Source organism: Mixophyes fleayi, chromosome 6, assembly GCF_038048845.1.
Source record: "Mixophyes fleayi isolate aMixFle1 chromosome 6, aMixFle1.hap1, whole genome shotgun sequence".
Lineage (NCBI taxonomy): Eukaryota > Metazoa > Chordata > Amphibia > Anura > Limnodynastidae > Mixophyes > Mixophyes fleayi.
This window is the reverse complement of record NC_134407.1, coordinates 52,499,020-52,514,205: the sequence shown is the minus strand read 5'-3', so window position 1 is coordinate 52,514,205 and position 15,186 is coordinate 52,499,020. Positions and strand designations below refer to the sequence as shown.

Below are 15,186 nucleotides of genomic sequence, written 5' to 3'. Positions count from 1 at the left end.
TGGCTAGAGGGGGGATTAATCGAGTGAAAATGGGGATTAATGAACTGGCTATAGGGGGGCTTATGAATTGGATAGAGGAGGCATATGAATTGGATGGGGGTTAATGAAATGGCTAGAGGTGGGGGATTAATAAAGTGAAAATGGGGAGGTAATAAACTGGCTAGAGGGGGGGTTAATACATTGGATAGGGGGGATTAAGGAAAAAGCAATGGGGAGGTAATGAACTGGCTACAGGGGGGGGGTTAATGAATTGGATAGGGGGGGTCATAAACTGGTGCGGGTTGATAAAAAGGACAGGGGGGATGAATTGGCTGGTAGGGGAGGTGATGAAATAGCTTGTAGCGGGCAGGATCTCTGTATTGTGTGGCGGTGATGTGGATGCTGACAGTGGTTTCAGCGGTCACTAGAATACTAAATACTAGATAGACAGGGCCGGTAGATGTTACTATAGGAGTGTAAATAATTTTCATATATTTTATTGTCTGTCTGTACTAGGGGGTTGTTTTGTATCATTCAGGGTTTGTTAAAATTTTGCACTATAATACAATTTTTGCAATTTTAAATACAGGACTCCCAAGTTTCCAGAAGCCAGGCAACGGACAACGCTCCAAGAACAAGCAAAAGAGAACACCAGGTAGTCTACGCTGCAAGATCAGGTAAGAGAGGACGTGCATAATGAAGTGTGTTTTATGTATTTATTAATGTGTTACAAATATATATATATATATATATATATATATATATATATATATATATATATTTATATATATATATATATATATATTTTTTTTTTATTTACACACACATTGGAGGGGGGGGGGGGGGGGCGGCAACTAGTGTAGTAGCCTAGGGCGGCTGTGACCCTTAATCAGGCCCTGCATATATCTATGTGTATGACAGATTTAATCTTAAACTATACAGATAGTACATCAATGTTCACAGATATGTCAACATCAATGTGAATCAGACCTCTCTGGCAGCAAAGCAGTTAAAATTGTAGAAGTACCATCTAGAGACCATTAGAATGCCACAGAACGAAAGAGACTGCAACAACTGCTTAGAGCCAAATATAGGATAAATTTACTACCTTACCTGCAAATTATTTTTTAACGTAAAATGTTACATTTATGGATAATACACAAGTGATGTTAATATATGTATAAACGCCTGTAAATAATATCTGTATAAACAGGGATGTTCAGAACTCACCATTTAAAAGTGATGAGTTCATATGTCTTCTCTTCAGTGTTCTTCATGAAAGCTTGTTTATAAGGAATATTGCACTCCCTACTAGTGGTCGAAGTGGAAATTTAGAAGTGGCTGTATGGAAAATGTAAGTGAATGGAATTTAATAGTTTTATAATGAAGGCAGTAGGATTAGTGGCGGTATGGTATACCACCTTATACTCCCTCCACTTTGACCACTGCTTCCTACTATAAATGAATATGGATATTAGTAATCATCTCAGATTTCTGTCACTAGCACTCTGCCTACAGCCTTGTGCTTTTATATGGCCATAGAACTTCTTGGAGACTTCTACTATCCATATACATTACAGTAGGGAGTGCAACATCCCATACATACATTACCTGTTTTCAACACTCTTCTTGCAAATACAGATGGGCATACCATTTGTAGAAATGCAATGGCACCATTCAATACGGACGTGTGCAAGTTACTTTTAAAGTCAATTATTACTAATATCTATCAAATAAGGCACATTCTTCTAAAATGTGTTGATTGGCAGAGGTTCCCAGTTCCTGAAGTAGAGCCTGACCAGGGAATATTTCCCAAGTATCATGAATGTGCGTGGCAATAACTGTGGTTTTCTGATATAATCATATATACTAAATAGTTTTTCCTTCTCCCAAAGAACAAACAATGTAATTTATAATATTGCTTGTGGCACATTTGAGCTTAATTGAATAAAATTAGATTTCCATATTATTATTTTATGCAGGGAAGTTGTAGTGGGAGCTGGAATCAGTGGAAGATACAGCGGTGTTCTTACATTTAGTACTAGTAAGATGCAACCCTAATATATAAAATACATATGCAATATATGTCCCATAACATAATGAAATATAGTCACATTTACTTACACATTGTGTTTGCTTGCCTACAATGTAGTACAGTACTACTCACCAATACAAAATAGAAAACAAACCGAGTATCAATCAGTATCTTGCATTGGTATTATATTTATCAGTCCCAGATAATATCAATAAACACATTTTGAATTTTCAAGTAGCCTATTGAACACAGAACATATAGTGAATGTAATGAAATGCTTATTCATATCCCATTAACTTTTATTTCAACTTTAGATTGCATTTAACAACACTGTTTAACAATTTTATTATAGTATTCCAATTAATTATCTAAAAAAATTAGCCTTCTTTATCCCTCACTTTCTTTTTCTTTCATTTTAAAAAAGGTATCAATATACCTGTAACAGCGTAAGCCAATTTTTAGATTGATGTTGGTCATAGGCAAATAGCAAAAAGCACTTGCCAAAGGTGCCCCCCCCAGCAGACGGGGTTGTGCACCATCCTTAATATCAATCATTGTCCCATAGATTGTAAACTTGCAAGCAGGGCCCTCTTACCTCTACGTATGTATTTATTACCCAGTATTGTTTTATTACTGTTTGTTCCCACTTGTAAAGCGCTACGGAATCTGCTGGCGCTATATAAATAAATGTTGATGAGGTTGATGATGATGATATCAAGGGATTGGGCTTTACTGACATCAGGTTTGATGCTGAGGAGCATATATATATATATATATATATATATATATATATATATATATATATATACTGTTTCTATATGCAAGAGTCTCCAGACAGACCAGTTCATTCAGATTAGAATTTTGAAGGTATTATCAGTACCTGCAACTTCAGCATCAGAGGAGTTATGTGTAGGATGGAGGAGGTCCTAATAAAATAATTATTAGTTTAAAAGGAGATATTAGAGTAAAGGTTAGGGAAACATGGAATTATACACTTTTTTTGTTAAAAAAAAAATACATTTTAAAGTTTAAGAGCGGACACAGAACATATATATAGTGCAGCAATTTACAACATCATTTGTTGCATTGGGTTTAAAATTATTTCTCAGGACAGAATGTAGATTAAAATATAATAATAATAATACATTATAATTACTTATAATGTATTATTAATTCAGAATTATACATTATTTAGACAGTCACATAGATTAAATCTGATATAACCAAATACATTGGACTACCATGTTACCAAATTACCATAAATAGCCATAATTCAACTTTTACTATGGTTTTTCTATGCCAATTAAAGGAAAAGGGTTCTCCAGTTTTAAAGTGTGCCCATGGGATGCATAACAAAAGAAAAAAAACAAAAACAAATAAATATAAGAATCAACAAATACAAGCTTTTCCCTTCTGTCAGCACTCAATGGATCCACAATTTACTGAATAATTCCACCTAATAAACATTTTAGTCTTACTCAGAAGCAATATAAACAAGACTTCGAATCCATGTATCAGGTTAAAGAACCATTAATCAGGCCACCAGGTTTTGTTTTAAGTATAGTAACATAATTGTAACATCTTGTCTTCAAATGTTCAGTGATAAAAGCCTGACGGGTGTCCATTTAGTTCCACATAGAAATAGATGATGGTCCTTGATGCTAAAGTTTTTATTGGTTCCAAGCTGGCTGGTGTTTCCATCGATATCAGGATGAACAGAAGAATGAAGGAGAAAGTTGCTCAAATTTCCTCAAACCTTGTGCATTTTGTTAGTCATTGATATCACGCATAAAACTTGCAAAGGACTTCATACGTTCATCGTTTGAATGCAACTTTAAATGCTGTGAAACAAAATTGTCTTCCTATCCGTTGTTCATTAGTTATTAAGAAGCTATATTGTTCACTGTGCCACCAACAGCAATACGTACTATCGGCCCCTAGGTGGCACTGGAGGCACATTCCAGTTGGCAGAAGTGGATTGAGATCTGAATTGTACAAAAACAAAATGGTAAGAAGATTAAATTATTTTTGCTGCAAAATGTAGTCAGAAAATTTAATGTGTAGAATAAACAATTGTGAAATAAATGTACAAGTTAAGCTATTTATATGCACTCAGTGGTGGAACAATAGATGGTACAGAGAGTGCGGTTGCTATGGGACCTGGAGATGCTGGGTTGCCTCTTCCCCGCCAAAGCCCCTGCTTACCCCTGAGGCCCCAGCTCTGCTCTCAAAAGAGCAAAGCGGAGGCCTCTTCTGCTGGTGTGGTGCATGCTCAGTGGGCACATGCGCCTGCCCACACATGCTCACAGGAGGCCCCTTTCAAGACTGGGAATCTAGAATTGCATTACCAAGCTTGTACATTAAAGCAGGCTTTAGCAACATGTTTTGGAAATACAGTAGTTCCACATCAGTTCACCTGTCTTAATGTATTCAAAAATCATGCTTTCACTGCATAGTTCACTTATACCAGCAATGACGGTGGCAGAAATATTAAGCTAATTAGAACATATAGGTTTCCTTTCTCTTTGTAGGTGATAAAGAGGAACAGCCACCTTCATGTTGCTCATCAGAAAAGTGCTACAAACTGCAAAAATAGGTTGGCTGTACAATACTTCCATTTTGTACAATATAATAGAAATAGTCAAATACAAATAATATTTTGATGATCAAAACTTTAAAGCACTGATAAGTGATCACTAATAAATCTCCACAAGGACAGCAGTCATTATACTACACAGGCCTACCTTTGAGATCTTTGGCTTGGTATCCTTGGTGGCCTTGGTGGGGGTCTTTCTTCGGGCAGTGAATGTCTAGGTTTGTATTGTGGTGGGTGCTCAGGTATCTCATTATCCTAAATACAAAAATGCACATAATTAAGTACATTTAGGTATATTTGTTACAGTGCTCTAGATTAGTTTCCCCTGAAACACACATAGAATTACCTCATTATCTCCTTCCATCCCACTACTCAGACTCAGCGTGCTTCGAGTACTGGATCGGTTACTGCTGCTGCCTGGTTTGTATAATAAGTAAAGTTGATATTATGAAACCTTTGCATGTTTACATCATAAAATGTCTATTTTCATGGCACACAAATTTGAATCATTAAATTACAAAGGTGAAATGCATGACTTAATTTAAAAATACTACATCACACTAAATTTACACTTTACAGCTTCAGGTAGTTGTTTTAGTCATTTTTGAGGTCTTTAAAAATGTGCCCACATAGAAAAAAAAAACCTTCCTCACTGACTTCAACGAAATGTAAAATTAAATAGCTCCTGCAATGAGTCCTAGCTTCATCCTGTAAATAGAAAATGAAACAATCGCTAATAGATTTTGTCCTGTGATTCACTATTTTTGGCATACACCGATCAGACACATTATGAAAACCACCTGTCTAATATTGTGTAGGTTCCCTCGTGCCACCAAAACAGCTCTGATCCATCGAGGCATGGACTCCACAAGACCTCTGAAGGTGTCCTGGAGCCAAGATGTTAGCAGCAGATCTTTTAAGTCCTGTAAATTGTGAGTTGGGGCCTCCATGGCTCGGACTTGTATTTCCAGCATATCCCATAGATGGTTGATCTGATTGATATATGGGGAATTTGGAGGCCAAGTCAACACCTTCAACTCTTTGTCATGTTTCTCTAACCATTCACGAACAATTTTTGAAGTGTCGCAGAGCGCATTATCCTGCTGAAAGAGGCCACTGCCATTCTGGAATACCGCTGCCATGAAGTGGTGTACTTGGTCTGCAACAATGTATAGGTGGGTGGCACATTTCAAAGTAACATCCATATGAATGCAATGACTCAAGGTTTCCCAGCAGAATATTGCCCAGAGCATCACACTGCCTTCATCCCATAGTGCATCCTGGTGCCATCTCTTCCCCAGGTGAATGATGCACATGCATCCGGCCATCCACATGATGTAAAAGAAAACATGATTTATCAGACCAGGCCACCTTCTTCCATTGCTCCATGGTACAGTTCTGGCACTCACGTGCCCATTGTAGGCACATTCGGAGGTAGACAGGGGTCAGCGTTGTCACACTGACCCAATAATCAGCAAGCTGCAATGCAATGTGTTCTCGACACCTTTCTATCATAGCCAGCATTAACTTTTTCAGCAAATTGTGCTACAGTAGCTCTTCTGTGGGATTTGACCAGACGGGCTATCCTTCACTTCCCTCACGCATCCATGAGCATTGGGCGCACATGACCCTGTCGCAGGTTAACTGGTTGTCCTTCCTTGGACCATTTTGATATGTACTAACCAGTGTATAACACCCCACAAGACCTGCCATTTTGGTGACGATCTGACTCAGTCATCTAGCCATCACAATTTGGCCCTTGTCAAAGTTGCTCATATCCTTACACTTGCCCATTTTTCCTGCTTCCAACACATCAACTTCAAGAACTGACTGTTCACTGATTGCCTAATATATCCCACCCTTTGATATGTGCCATTGTAACGAGATAATTCATCTTATTCACTTCACTTGTCAGTGGTTTTAAAGTTGTGGCTGATCGGTGTATATATTATATGTCACCTACTTGCAGTGCTAGAGGTGCTGTCTGTCTTCCAGTTTCCCCGTTTTATCTCTGTTTTCTGAGGAACTATGTTAGAAGTTGGCTCATAAATCCCAAACTCCGACTTTGCCTCCAAATTTTGACCACGTCGAATGGGCTTAGTGATCTCTAAATCTAATAGAAAAGATTTCTTTTTATAAATGATGTTTGCTACACATCCACTTTTTGTTTTGTTTTTTGTTTTAAAGTAAAATGTTAAACAAATTTAAATAGATGTTAAACGTTCAAATGTAAAAACTTGTCAGAACGGCAGCCATATACATCAAACTAGAGGAGTGGTAGCTGAGTCAGGGTTGGAATGAGGAAGTTGGCCCATCCCTGGCTATACATTACAGAGTAACAGAGAATAAATAAGGGTTTCACATTTACAGTAATAAAGACATCAGCTAAAATGTCAAACAGAATAACGTCTGCAGAGAACATAACAAATAATAGCTCTGACATCTATTGAAATGAATAAAATAGGGTTTGTTCCTTGCTGGGTGTGTGCTATGTGTGTGAATGTGCCTATTTATGCACCTGCAATCAATAACGACATTTAATTTTGCAGGACAACATTTAAATGAGATCTAGGTGTGGAGAAGGTGCATATATTTACTGATTTTCCTCCCTACCATAGGGCTTGAAGAGGCAGACATAGATCCTCATCCTATACTTACAATGGGAGGTCCTTTGCTTGATAACTGGCACTTCAACAAATGACAGGCCCAGTGTCCCCTCACTCATGATTAATGTAATATATTAAACCCAGTAGTATATTAGGTTAAAATTGTAAACATTGAAATTAATTAAAAGGGTTTTCCTAAAGTGTTAGGGTTTGGACTTGAAATAATGATTTTAATCTGTAAACCATGTACATTTTAGGTGGACCTGCAAAAGTAGCTGCATACCCAAGTACAGTCAGAAGGACCAGATTAATACACATATTTGTACAACTAAATATGTAGTAAATGACACATTGATTAAGACGTTTTGATTTGCACCGTCCTTATTTGTCCATGAGACTACTAATGCACTGAGAGTACTCCTGAACTACCGCGGCCCAAGAATTCAGGTACGCACAGTTCTGCTAGTTGGGGGTGGGGGGGGTTGAAAACATTAGTTAAAAAAATTTCAGTTGTAGATGACATTTTGTCTTTATATGACTGTATAGTCTGAGCACTTAATCCATAGTTACCTGCTGTTTTTTTTACTTTTTTATCTTCATTTCGTCTTCGGTTTATACTGTCTCGTAATTTTTTTAGGTTTTCCTAAAAGTAATAATAATGACAGATAATGTTAATATTTTATAGACACCAAATCTAAAATATAATTCAATCAAAAAATGATGTATGGTGTCAGTTCCATGTATCAGAGGAGTCTTGAACCATGCAGTTGGTAGGAAGTATTGACAGGAGTATAGATTGGAAGGAAACCATGAGATTCCCTCCCTCTACCCATCGTAATAGCTCTTCCAGAAAGTCATCTCCCATACTGTCAATTGCAATAATTTTGCCTCCTACCTGGTAACCGAGTATATGTGTTCCTATAATGAGGTAGCTCTGTACTTACCTGTTGGTACCTGAATGAATCAGATCTTTTCTTTTGATTTAATTGCCATTCTTTAAACTCAAGTACAGCCTCATCCACGCTGATTATTCCTAATTTTACACGTTCCTGTAATGTAATTAATTCCCGCTGACCAGGAGTTTTCATGCCAACAAATGGGTCATAGTCACTTGATTGATGCCTGTCTCCCCTCATCCTGACACTTGCTCCTTGAAAAAGACAATAATTTAGACAAGGACTGCTGTAATCACAATACAATTGTTCCTTTTGACACATTTTCATCAAAGATAGGTGTTTTTAGTACCCTTCAATTTTTTTTTACATTTAAGTCTGCACTTATTTTTGTGAGGGTAGCAACGCATGCACATGTAACAGTGTATACCGTACTATTCTAGTATATGTAAAGATTAAAATTACCTAGATGTACAGTACTTTGCAAAATTTTCTGGGATTACATGAAGAGATAGAAGGATTAGAGCAAGCCTACATCCACAGAAGATCTGTGGTTCCTTCAAAACCTGTGTGCAAGTGTACCTAGAAGAATTGATGCTGTTTTGAATGCAAAGGTTGGTTACACCAAATATTGATTTGATTTCTCTTCTGTTTATTCACTTTGCATTTTGTTAATTAATAAAAATAAACTATTAACACTTCTATTTTTGAAAGCATTCTTACTTTGCAGCATTTTTTCCCCACATGCCTAAAACGTTTGCACGGTATTGTATGCTATAGCTACATTATGCTACATTTTTGCAATTTGGCCTTGCACTGCTACCTTTAGATGAGGTCCCATACTGTAATCTATTTTACATTAATATTATAAAAAAACAAGATATAAAACAAAGCAGATTCCATTTTTTATATGTATGTGAAGATAGCAGTTGCCTTCTATATTATATGATTGGTTTTAACACTAACTTTAAAAAGTTATTTTGACAAAATTGGGTGCTGGCATCATCAAAAATGTTAAGAACGCATGCATCCCACTGTCACATGATACATGAATGTTTTTGTATTCCATTAATATTTTCCTCTCTTTATATGTTAAATTGAAACATTGTATGTATGCTGAGGTTAATTGGACTTCACTGCAACAGTTAAGGATGTGTATTATATATTAGTAATATGTCTTCTTGAGTGCTTGTCTTTGTATGTACAAATGTGTTTGTAATCCTTGCAATATCAGATGTAGCCACTAGATGCCAGGAATGTGAGAAGTTGGATCCAGAGAGCAGATAAAACCAAAGGAGTCACACCTCTAGAGCAGTATATCCCCTGCAGTGTTAAGTGCTCATCATAGGGGAACATTAAGCTTTCCAAGTTCTAGCAGTTCAATGTTTTTGCGTCTTCTGATGCTAGCTTTGGCCGTTTTACAGGCCGGGCAGTCAGAGCGGTCCCTCAGGGGGCTGCTTTTGTAAGTTCCCATTGTAGCAGTGTCCCCCAGAAGGATGAAAGAGAAAATGGGATTTCTTATACTCGCGAATGTCCTCAGACATTTTGAGGCCATTTTAACCCACACTAATGAAGGAAAGAAAGGTTTCCTGCTCTCCTAGACAAACTAATTACATACAAACAGTATAGGTGGTGAAATTACTCCCCTGAATAATATCCCTTAAGGATTTTCCTTCCAAAAGCAGTGTCTATAAATGTTAGCTCTGCTGGAAAATCTTGGGTCTCCTTTTCTTAATCGGACAGGGAATATGTGATCCTCAGGCACTTTCGATGGGATGCGCTGATACTGGAGACAGACAGGTTTCAGCTGATGGAACCTGAACTGGAGGTATAAAGACTAACTTGGAGGACTATCTTTGAGTCCAGGGGCAGGCTGGGCTGGGGGGCATCTGCTCCCCGGGCCGATCCCATAGTTGGCTACCTTGGACTGGGTCACTGGGCTACCTGCATTTATTTTTCCTTTAAAATGTTCCTAATCGACGGCTGAATCGAATCTTGTCCCCCAGACCAATTTTTCTGCTGTATGTATTGTATTTTTTGTAACCTGTCCATAGCTGAAGCTCTCCTGTGACCTTTGGAGATACCGTTTACCTGGATTTCTCCCTGTATGTCTGTGACCTAACAAGTAAAGCTTAAAACTGTTCTTTCTTGCCTCCTGTTCTTGTGAATTCAACACATATCTCTTTGCTTTGGCCACAGCTACTATTAATACCACGTCCACAATGCCTCAAAAACCCGGGTTATTGGCGGGGAGAGCTCTGACGACCCAGGTCAAGGCTTAGTGTGATAGGTGAGACCCGGGTTTTTCAACCTGAGTCTCACCGAAAGCTATTGGAAAGTTAAAAAATTAATAATAATAGTTCCCAAGAGGAGCCAATCAAAGCTCCTCTTGTGATGTTGCCACGGAGACCTGGGCAGACCTGTGTTCAGTGTGAACACGAACTAGCCGAGAATTTTCCTGGGTGTCCTACACTGTCACCCGCCAATATCCCGGGCTCATAAACCAGGGCGGCAGTGTGAAAGTGATATTATTGATCCAATTTACCAAAGCTTTAAGATACCCTTCCCTGTGTATTTGACTACTGGTGTAAACTTTTAAACCCTGCATTACAGGGATCCAGGCGAGCCCAAGACTCCATCCGTACAAGATATTGTCACACTAATATATAAATTAAAATATGTATTTTAAAGCAAAAAACATGTATATAGCCCTCCTCTGATTATATTTGTACCACTTTAGTTGTACAGACAGGTCCAATCAGAGGAGGATAGGAAATGCAGATGGAGCAGAACTAAAAGACAATAAACACAAAATAAAAGTGATAAAGTGTAAACAGAAGAAACAATCGCACAGTTAGTAAAAAAGGAACAAAACGCTCTTTAGATACATTACTGACATGAAAAAAGGGGGGAATAATAAGGATAACAACTGAAGGAGTAGATATGTTGAAGGCAATAAAGACATTGCAGACTGCCATATTTACTCTGTATTTACTGTTGAAAACTCAAAGAGGTCATCTATTCTAGAGGGGAAATGTATACCCTACTGTACTGTAGACACAAATATATTTACTACAGAATGTGTTACTCGAATTCTCAAAATGAAAAGACTATGGGCTAGATTTACTAAGCTGCGGGTTTGAAAAAGTGGGGAAGTTGCCTATAGCAACCAATCAGATTCTAGCTTTCATTTATTTAGTACCTTCTACAAAATGACAGCTAGAATCTGATTGGTTGCTATAGGCAACATCCCCACTTTTTCAAACCCGCAGCTTAGTAAATCTAGCCCTATGGTTCCAGATGGTATACATCCAATTAGAGTAATAAAAGAGATAAGAATAGTGCCTGAAGCGTCATTAGCCAAACTTTTTAACCAATTGGAGGTATAATTCTATCTGATTGGAGAATGGTAAATGTAGTTTCACTACAAAAAAAAGAAGGAATGATAACTATAGACCAGCGAGTTTCACATCCATATTAAGGAAATTTAATTATTAAAAAAAAAATGATGTTGTCTACTTAGTAGTAGTGCAAGATCTATGGCAGCATGGGATTGCTGCTGGGAGCTTATGTTAAACAATTCTAGTGGAAACTATGTACATCAACTCCTACAACTCTCATCCCCTCCTAATCTGAACCTCACCTCATTGTAACTTGTACTTCTCATCTGTGCAACTGTGTTTTATAAAAGTATGGAACAGGAATTTGGTATTGTTATAACCTGTGTTGGGCTGCTGATCAGTGAAGCATAGTTTATAAGACCATTCTGGCCTGGCTCTCAACTAGCCTAAGACTAATAGAATTAGTTTTTCTTTTGTCAGGTGACCATTAAACACAGATGTAGCCAGGGCCGGATTAACGGAATGGAGGCCCCTGGGCTAATGGGGCCCCCATTCCCCCGTGAGGCCCTCCCCCATTAGCAGCCTGGCCCCCCTGTTAGCCGACCGCCCCCCCCCCCCTCCCTCCCCTCCAAGCGCTTACCTTCTCCTCTCCTGTCACTGCAGTCCTCCTTCCGCGGCGCGCTGTAAGCTCCTTACTGAGGAGATCTCGGGACACTCTCGCGAGATCTCCTCAGTAAGGAGATTACTGAGCGCCGGAGAAGGAGGACTGCAGTGACAGAGCTCAGCATTGATCGGGCCGGGGGCGCCCCCGCCCCCGTCCCGATCAATACCTCTGCTGAACTCTGTCAAGGGCCCCCTGGATGCCCGAAGGCCCCTGGGCTGTAGCCCTGTTAGACCTCGGGTTAATCCGGCCCTGGATGTAGCTAGTTTATATTCATCCCGACTATATATTAGCATCCACTCTAAGGGGAGACCTTTTTGGGTTTTTTATACTCTATGGGGTAAACTTGAGTACAACATTTTGCCTTTCATACTGAGACACCAGGAGGTATATTTACTAAACTGCGAGTTTGGAAAAGTGGAGATGTTGCCTATAGCAACCAATCAGATTCTAGCTGTCATTTTGTAGAATGTACTAAATAAATGATAACTAGGGGCCCGATTCATTAAGGATCTTAAATGAAGAGGATCCTTATTTCAGTCTCCTGGATAAAACCATGTTACAATGCAAGGGGTGCAAATGAGTATTCTGTTTTGCACATAAGTTAAATACTGACTGTTTTTTCATGGAATAGTCTCCCACCAGTTGAGGTGGGTCTCATACAGTAATTCAGTAATGCATGGGACAAAGCTGGGCCAGGGGGCTGGGCCGGGCCGCTCAGACTTTCCGCTTTTAGGGCCGGGGGATAGGCCGGCTGGCCGCCCCCGATGTAATTTCTCCGGATTTTTACCTGCGGCCGCATCTGATGACATCAGATGCGGGTGCACAGGCGGCCGCATCACATGACACGGGATGCGTCCGCGTCATCAGTGACGCAGCCGCATCCCATGTAATGAGATGCGGCCACCTGTGTGCCCCCCTGCCTGAAGTATCCCAGCCCGCGCCTGCAAAGCTATGACTATTTAAATGGCAAAGATACAGTATTAAGGAAAAAAAAAAAAAAACAACACAAACACATAAACATACAGAAAAGTGCAGACAATATGGACCCATAGGTTCTTTTCTGACGTCACAGTCAGAAATCAATCAAATCAAAAAGTGATATGAAAAAGTTAAGTTGAATAACTTAACTTCCTTTACAATTTCTACAACCAGACCCTAGGTAACAGCCTAGGCTGGTTAACATGATTTCAGAAAGAACCACAGAATGGTGATTCCCTTAATAATTGTAATCAAAACTTAGACTTGCAGCTTTTAAAGTAGGAGATCCATAGGTCTCCCTCCAATCACAGGCCAGAAGACACACCAAGATTTCATTTAATTATAATCATATGTCATTGGTTATTTATAGAAAACACTCACCTATTATTGGATTAGAAGAGTCCACGTAAATATTTTCTTTTCTCATTGGTGCTTTCTTTGTGAAAACTAGAAGGGAATATATTTTGGCATTACTGTTAGTTAAAATGGGATTTCTTTTAATAATAAACGTATATTAATTTTTTATGTAATTTAGAAAGTACACAAACAGGGTCTAGATCAGTGTTTCTCAAATCCAGTCCTCAGGACCCACTAACAGTGCAAGATTTCCAGGTGACCAGTGAAATAATTATACCACCTGCTACACTGTGTCAGTCAGTAATGAATACACCTGTGCTCCAGCAAGGAGATATGGAAAACATTTACTGCTAGGGGGTCCTGAGGACTGGTTTTGAGAAACACTGGTCTAGGGGAAAGTGCATTAATTTATACATCATGAAAAAATGATATAGAGGCATAGCAAGAAAAATAAAAAAATGAAAGACGGGTAAGCAACGAGATTTGCAGGCAAAGTTGGCGGTGTTGGCAAAAGTTCATTATGTTTTGTCTTCAGGACCTCCATGCTTTTACACTGGAGTTGGTGCTTCTCCCCCGAAATGCAACTGGTAGCAATAACATGTGTCCCATTAAAAGTATATGATAAGACTCCCCCAGCTCCGGACCGGTTTCAAAAATCAAGTCCTTTTGTGGCATAGAAATAGCTATGCGCCGTAGCATCATATTCAATAACCTCGCTTTGCAAATTGAAATCACATTTTTGTATCTTCAAGTTGCACCTTTACTGTATTTTCTTTGGAACTCTACCAACAACCGCTGCTAACTTGTGCAAATGCCACAATTTTGCTCCATAGACTATGCGTTTGGACAGAAATCTAGGTGCACTTGAAAGAACTGAGGCATGCAGCACCTTCAAAAGGAGTTTTGTGCTTTGTAAATGAAGCCCTGTGATGAGAATAGATGGGCACATTGGGTGTATTCTTTGCTGAGTGCTGGTAAGGTGTACTAATGTGCCTAGTTATGAACCCACATGCAAAAACTAGAAATGTTTTGCAAGACAAGATTATTTAAATGAGGGTAAAGGATGAAAAATGTGCCTTTAGTGGGGTGTTCTTTGTTTAGTGGCGGCAACAGAGCATGTTTCCCCCTCCCTGCATAGACACTTGATTTTTCCACGTTCTTGGAGATGGTGGAAAGAGTGCCTCAGCCTATAATATCAATGGGATGTCATTTACTTTCCATGCACACTTTATATGATAAAGCACATTTCTACCAATACAATAAAAATCAACTGACACTCAAAGAACCACATGTAAAAAAAGAACAGTCCCAATATCCTCACAATTTCATAATTAATTTAAGGGTTATATGAAGATAAACAAGAGAAGCATTCCAGAAGACAATATAAGAAGCTAAATGAATGAACTGATGATAAAGTAGTAATCGGGTGGTCTTAGAAATGAAATTCTTACCATGTGCATTTCCAAACCCAAAAAAGATTGCAGCTAGTGATTGGCGTGTTGTGGGCATACTGCTAGTTATAGAAGCAGTGGTTGAAGTGGGTAGGTATACGGTGGTATGTCATACTGCCGCTTCTCCTACTGCTTTCACTTACTTTCCCATTATATTTTTCATACCATCTAAATTTCCACTTTGACAAGTGTATAGACGTGTACTCTGCGGCCATATATTTATGTATCTTTATTGTACAAGTCCTAGAAAAGTCTTTTTACAGTGCTTCAGATTGAAGTACAAAAG

General features: G+C 38.8%; 1 protein-coding gene across 2 annotated transcripts in view; it reads right to left on the bottom strand.

The window, feature by feature from the left end:
* Positions 1 to 2,182: 2,182 nt before the first annotated feature.
* PIK3AP1 (phosphoinositide-3-kinase adaptor protein 1) overlaps positions 2,183 to 15,186 on the bottom strand; it is a 72,908-nt gene continuing 59,904 nt past the window's right edge. Inside the window, exons 11-17 of one of the 2 annotated variants that reach the window (XM_075216539.1) lie at positions 13,474 to 13,539; positions 8,161 to 8,366; positions 7,787 to 7,859; positions 6,574 to 6,723; positions 4,957 to 5,027; positions 4,759 to 4,865; positions 2,183 to 3,999 (exon numbers count right to left, since the gene is read on the bottom strand). In XM_075216539.1, coding sequence (XP_075072640.1) covers positions 3,942 to 3,999; positions 4,759 to 4,865; positions 4,957 to 5,027; positions 6,574 to 6,723; positions 7,787 to 7,859; positions 8,161 to 8,366; positions 13,474 to 13,539 — 731 coding nt within the window. In that variant the 3' untranslated portion in view covers positions 2,183 to 3,941. The remainder of the gene's footprint in view (positions 4,000 to 4,758; positions 4,866 to 4,956; positions 5,028 to 6,573; positions 6,724 to 7,786; positions 7,860 to 8,160; positions 8,367 to 13,473; positions 13,540 to 15,186) is intronic. The other variant, XM_075216540.1, reaches the window with a different exon arrangement.